At 36.3% G+C, this 6,595-nt stretch overlaps 1 protein-coding gene across 1 annotated transcript in view; it reads left to right on the top strand.

The window, feature by feature from the left end:
• Positions 1-6,595, top strand: part of ORC4 (origin recognition complex subunit 4) — an 89,102-nt gene that overhangs the window by 69,990 nt on the left and 12,517 nt on the right. The window contains 3 exon segments of the mRNA XM_017847624.1: positions 656-742; positions 745-806; positions 5,435-5,608. Coding sequence (XP_017703113.1) covers positions 656-742; positions 745-806; positions 5,435-5,608 — 323 coding nt within the window.

Genomic DNA, 6,595 nt, shown 5'->3' with positions numbered 1-6,595 from the left:
TTTTTTTTTTTTAGCAGAAATGGGGTTTTACCATGTTGGCCAGGCTGGTCTCAAACCCATGACCTTAGGTGATCCACCCACCTCAGCCTCCCAAAGTGCTGGGATTACAGGCGTGAGCCACCATGCCCGGCCTAGACTGAACCATTTTTTTTGAGATGGAGTTTCACTCTCGTTGCCCAGGCTGGAGTGCAGTGGCACGATCTTGGCTCACCACAGCCTCTGTCTCCTGGATTCAAGCAATTCTCCTACCTCAGCCTCCCGAGTAGCTGGGATTACAGGCATGCACCACCACATCCAGCTAATTTTGTGTTTTTAGTAGAGATGGGAGTTCTCCATGTTGGTCAGGCTGGTCTCGAACTCCCGACCTCAGGTGATCCACCCACCTCGGCCTCCCAAAGTGCTAGGATTATAGGCGTGAGCCACCACGCCCAGCCTAGACTGAACTTCTTGAGAGCAGTCGGGGCTGTCTTTGTCCTTTGAATAATTTTTTTTCTGTTGAATGAATGTATATGCATCAGTAAATCCCCTACCCAAAGTAGGCTATCAGTATGTTTGTAGAATTGAGTTTTAAAAACTGAAATACAGTAAATAGTTTGGAAATTTAGGAAAGGTGGATATAATTTCTTGATAATGTAATGCTCTTATTTTATCTTAGGTGACCGAACCAACAGTTGCCCAGTGATCTTCATATTAGATGAATTTGATCTTTTTGCTCATCATAAAAACCAAACACTTCTCTATAATCTTTTGACATTTCTCAGTCTGCACAGACCCCAATAGCAGTTATTGGCCTTACATGTAGATTGGTAAGTCTTTTTCTTCATTAAAAAAGTTGATTATAATTTAAAATTCAAGCTTAATTGCTGACACTACTAGTCTTTTTTCACTTATTTAGGTCATTATATTAGGCATTTTAAAAATTTTGTTTCAGCAATGCCTGGTGTATTTATCCTGCTTTTCAACTCAAATTGAGGAAAACAGGTTAATGGTTACCTTAGCCCATTAATGAATACCTCCCTCCCCCCAATGAAATCACCGAAGAAAAAAGTATGAAATCAGATTATACTAATAAATATAATTTCTACATTATCAAGTAATGAGGCAGTTAAGTAATCCCACCAGTATTTGAGAAAACTTGGTAATAGTTTTTGTTGTAAGATTTTTTTCCATATTTTGAAAAGGATTGAAATCAACTCTAAATAATACTATTCCAACTTTCAAAGAACACGTCTCCAGAAATGGAAAAGATTCTACCAAGCACTGACAGTAGATAGTGGCTTTTTCATTCCATGGGATATTTTAGAATGATATTAACTATAGTCTCAATATCACTATCACTTTGTGAAGGCTCTGTACATATTGAACCATGTGTACCTTTGGACAGCTATACAGGCCTTTTTGTGTTTACCTTCTTACACACTTGTGGCATGAACTTCCTTGCTGAATTCAGATAAACTGGCATTGAAGAGTGCCGTGGCCCATTTTGTGTTGCTATAACATAATACCTGAGACAGGTAATTTTTAAAGAAAAGAGGTTTATTTATCTCACAGCTGTGCAGGCTGAGAAGTTCAAGGGCATGGCACTGGATTTGTTGCAAGGGCTTTCATGCTGCATGACATGGTGGAAGGTCAAATGGGGAGCAGATATGTGCAAAAACGAACCAGATGGGAGTTGGAACCTCAATTTATAACAACTCGCTGTCTCAAGAACTAATCTATCCCCATGAGAACAAGAACTCAGTCCAGTAAGAGGGCATTAAATCTATTCATGAGGGTCCGCTCCAGTGAGCTCTCACTGTTGCACTGCCAATTAAATTTCAACATGAGATTTGGTGGGTACAAACCACGTCCATACCATAGCACGGTTATCTCTTTTCTCATGCTATAACTGCCATGCCTCCGTAGCTTGCTTGCCATCCTCTTCCCCCTCCATTCTCAACAGACATATTCAGGCACATTTATAAATATTCACATCTCCTTTCCTACAGCCCTTTTTCTTTTTCAGAAAAGTGAAACTTTTTACTAATTCATATTTCAACAGTCCTCCTTCCAGTGCTGTTTCTCTATAGAATCACTGTCATTTGCCCCTCCTTCCCTGTGCTCTAGAGCTTATGATGTATGGCTTTAGTATAAACTCCCCTCATACATCACTGGCTGGTGTTCCACATATCTTTATTCCTCCTTGCCAAAAGCAGCAGTCTATGACAAGGATCAAAGAAGCACCCGCCTTCTTGCCAAAAAAAAAAAAAATTCTTCCTTTGGGTGGAAGTGGCTGTGGCAAGTGTTGTTGACCCAATGAAGAACCAAATAAAATGCCAGTAACTTCTTAGCAGTGTTATCAGATGTTCTTTTTTTATTGTGTATACATATAATTCTCCAACTGTGTAGTTCTTTCAAGTGTAATCTTTTTTCTTTCTTTCTTTTTCTTTTTTTTTTTTTTTGAGATGGAGTCTTGCTCTGTCGCCCAGGCTGGAGTGCAATGGCATGATCTCGGCTCACTGCAACCTCCACCTTCCAGGTTCAAGCAATTCTCCTGCCTTAGCCTCCCAACTAGCTGGGACTACAGCCACACGCCACTATGCCTGGCTAATTTTTGTATTTCTGGTAGGGACGGGGTTTCACCATGTTGTCCAGGCTGCTCTCAAAACTCCTGACCAAGTGATCCGCCCCCCTCGGCCTCCCAAAGTGCTGGGATTACAGGTGTGAGCCACTGCGCCTGGCCTCAAGTATAATTTTATCTGTGTATCCATGTTTATAGGGAGAGAGCAGAAGGATAGAGGGAGTAGTGACTTTGCCAGCAAGCATCTTCTTCCCCATTGGGAGTAATTCCATTTTTGTTTTTTGGTTTTGTTTTGTTTTTACTAGTTCCTTTATGCCCACATTGCCAACTTCTGTCATTACTACCTACAACAAAGACATTATTTACTTCCATCTCTTTTCATTCCCAAATTTAGGGTCTTAATTGTTGCTTGTATTGATTATTACTACTACTGTCTACCTATATGGGTGACCTAGAACTCTTTCTTAATAGAAAATAAATGTGCAATATCTGAATCTCTGAATATAACCTTTCTTTTTTAATTCTCATGCTGGCACTATTCTTTGACCTCATAAAAACATTCAAAATTTTTTATTCACCCTCGCGCCTCCTACCTCAGGCTATTAGTCTTTCCTGTCCTCCTTCCCAAACTAACCATGATCCCATTTTGATCACTTGAATTCTTTCCTCTATATCATGATTTATTGACCTAGGTATTATGAAAGTCATCTGGCCAGATGTGGAAATGTATAGTTCTGGGCTTAAACTACTCCCCTTTTAAAAAACTTTATTCTATAACATTTTAACAGTATACATAGGAAAGAATAAATAATGAGCCCTGAATTCCCTTCTCCACTCCTTGCCAAGATTCAATTACTACAGACTAGTTTTATTTATCCTCAGCATCTCCCTTAATTCCTCTGTTATTCTGAGGCAAAAACTAGGCATTATATCATTTTATCAGTAAGTGTTTTAGAATGTATTTTTAGGAAATAAGAGCTCTCTAAAAATATATTTCCCTAATATAATTGTTACATTAGCTGTAATTCCTTAAATAATATATATTACCTAAGTTACACTCCAAGGTATACTACCAAGACAAATGAAACCAGGTAACTACAAAAAAAAGTGTATGTGAATGTTTGCAGCGGTTTTTTTTTTTGTTTTTTTTGTTTGTTTGTTTGTTTGTTTTTGAGACGGAGTCTCACTCTGTCGCCCTTGGCTGGAGTGCAGTGGCCGCATCTCAGCTCACTGCAAGCTCCGCCTCCCGGGTTCACGCCATTCTCCTGCCTCAGCCTCCCGAGTAGCTGGGACTACAGGCGCCCACCACCTCGCCCAGCTAGTTTTTTTGTATTTTTTTAGTAGAGACAGGGTTTCACCATGTTAGCTAGGATGGACTCGATCTCCTGACCTCGTGATCTGCCCGTCTCGGCCTCCCAAAGTGCTGGGATTACAGGCTTGAGCCACCGTGCCCAGCCAGTGGTATTATTTTTAATAGCTTAAGAAAAGTAAACAACAGTGACATCATGTTCATATTTGGGGTGGGGCTTTTAAAACAGCTTTATTGAGATGTAATTTATACCATACAGTTCACTCATTTAAATTATACAGTTAACAGGGTTTTTATTTATAGAGTTGTGCATTTATCACCACAATTTAAGAGCCACATACCTTTTAGCAATCACCCCAAATCCCCTGTTCCCTCCACAGCCCTATGCAACCACTAATCTACTAATCCACTTTCTGACTGTATAGTAATTTTTGAATCATACAACGTATAGTTTTGTGTGACTGGCTTCTTTAACATGTTTTCAGGGTTGATCTGTGTCACAGCATATATCAGCCCTTTATTCCTTTTTATTGCCAAATAATATTCTGTTGTATAGATATACCACACTTTGTTGATCCATTCATCAGTTGATGGACATTTGGGTGGTTCACATTTCTGAAGCTATTAAAAATAGTACTGCTGCAAACATTCACATACACTTTTTTTGTGGTTACCTGGTTTCATTTGTCTTGGTTGTATATACCTTGAAGTGTAACTTAAGTAATATATATTATACTATACTATGTGTGTAGATATCTATACATATATAAATTATATATATTATATACATTATACTGTGTACTATAATATATTTTGAAAAATGCTCAAGTTCAATATTAAAAAGAGATTTAGGAATGACAGTTCCTGCAATTTATGTGACTTAGGAAGACAACATACCTATTGTGCTTTTGATGTCTTGGATAGTTTGAATGCCTATCAGTTTTGTGGAAGTATTTTCTTCATTTAAGAACTCTTCGTATGTCCTTACAAGCAGTACATATTAGTTACCCTTTGGTTTTTAGTGTTCTTTGACGGTAAATTTGATTCCTGATTTCTTCCTAAGGAAAAATAGTACAAATACAAATAAAGTCTAAAAGCATTACTATAAAAAATAAAATAAAAGCCGGAAGATAACTTACAAATGGCATGTTGCATTTCTGGCACTTTCCTCTCCTAATGTTGGTTTCTGCTACCTATCATGCTGTTAATTTTTTAATCTCAGTTCTTCATAGAATGTACAGAATTCCTTACTGACACTCTTGTTGTTACTGTGACATATAACTATTCAATATAGTCAGTTTTTTTAAACAATCATATTGGGTCTTGGAATGTTACAGATTAGCTGAGAGTAACATAGTAGGAAAAAGGCATGACATCACCAGGCCAGCAGATGCCTGGAGGGGGATTATTTAGTTTGCATAAAATGTTTTAAATGTTTAATTATGTATTATAGACTAAACATTACTAATTATAGGTGATAGTTTATTTATACCTCTAATATTGGTACAGTTTTTTTTTTTTTTTTAACATTCATATTCCTTATAGAGATTTCTGTTTGTTTTAAGGATATTCTGGAACTCTTAGAAAAAAGAGTGAAGTCAAGATTTTCTCACCGGCAGATACACTTAATGAATTCATTTGGTTTTCCACAGTATGTTAAAATATTTAAAGAACAATTATCTCTACCTGCAGAATTTCCAGACAAGCTTTTTGCTGAGAAGTGGAATGAAAATGTTCAGGTAACTTAAAAGGCAGTAAAGCTAAATGTTCCTTGCTATATGATTTAAAGCATTTAAAACACAAATTTTAGAAATTAGTAAATTAACACAAAGTTTCTAATATTGCTGAGGGATAAAGCTACAGGAATACAAATTATATGCTTTTTTAAAATTTTCTTGTAACAGTTGAAATGTCATATCTGCTAAATTCTATCTCAAAAGAACATCACAGTTAAGCTTTAGGATTTATGTTACTAGTTTGAAGTAAACTTTAATGAGGCTTTAGTTTTATCTATATGTGGTTTATATTTCAGATAATTTAATGAATTTGCATAATTTACTTTATATATTTTACTTATTTAGCAATAATAATAAATAGTAAATAATGATAAATAAATGTTAGTGATTCATACCTATTCTGTGTGGATTTTTTTTCTTCCAGTTTTCATTAGCAACTTCAGCTTTTATTTTGTTGGGCCTTAAGAGGCAGTACAGACTGTGGCACCTCCGGTTATATTATCTGTTAGGTGATCACATCTCACAGTCCCTGGAGACCTGAGAATCTTAGATACAAAGGCAGGTTCATACGTTGTTTTAAAAATTTGCCACACCTTTGAGACTGTAAATTTACCTGTGCTTAAAATATTCTCAACACACTAGCATTTTAATCTTATGCTGTCAAGAAGTTTCAGTTGGCAAAGGGAAAGGAGGAAGTATGCCTGTGTATGTGTATTTAATAACATAATTGAAAAACATTGTTAATGAATAAATCCCTTATGGTAGAATCTCAAAAGATATTGGCCTCGTGAGAGTGGAAAATAATATAGAGTCCCTGGCTCTGAAGGAATTGGGAAAAATTGATTGATAATATTAAAATACTGGTAAGGATAATTAGATCTTTGAATAGAATTACACAGTCTATATTCAGTGACTCTATAAAAAAAGATTGTTTTATTTTAAAGCAGTAGTGGTAGATTGTATTTTTTTTTTTTTTTTTTTTTTTTTTTT

The sequence above is a fragment of the Rhinopithecus bieti genome, unplaced genomic scaffold (assembly GCF_001698545.2).
Source record: "Rhinopithecus bieti isolate Rb0 unplaced genomic scaffold, ASM169854v2 scaffold_28529, whole genome shotgun sequence".
Classification (NCBI taxonomy): Eukaryota; Metazoa; Chordata; class Mammalia; order Primates; family Cercopithecidae; genus Rhinopithecus; species Rhinopithecus bieti.
Note: the sequence above shows the minus strand (reverse complement) of the source record. Positions and strands in the feature narration are given on the sequence as shown.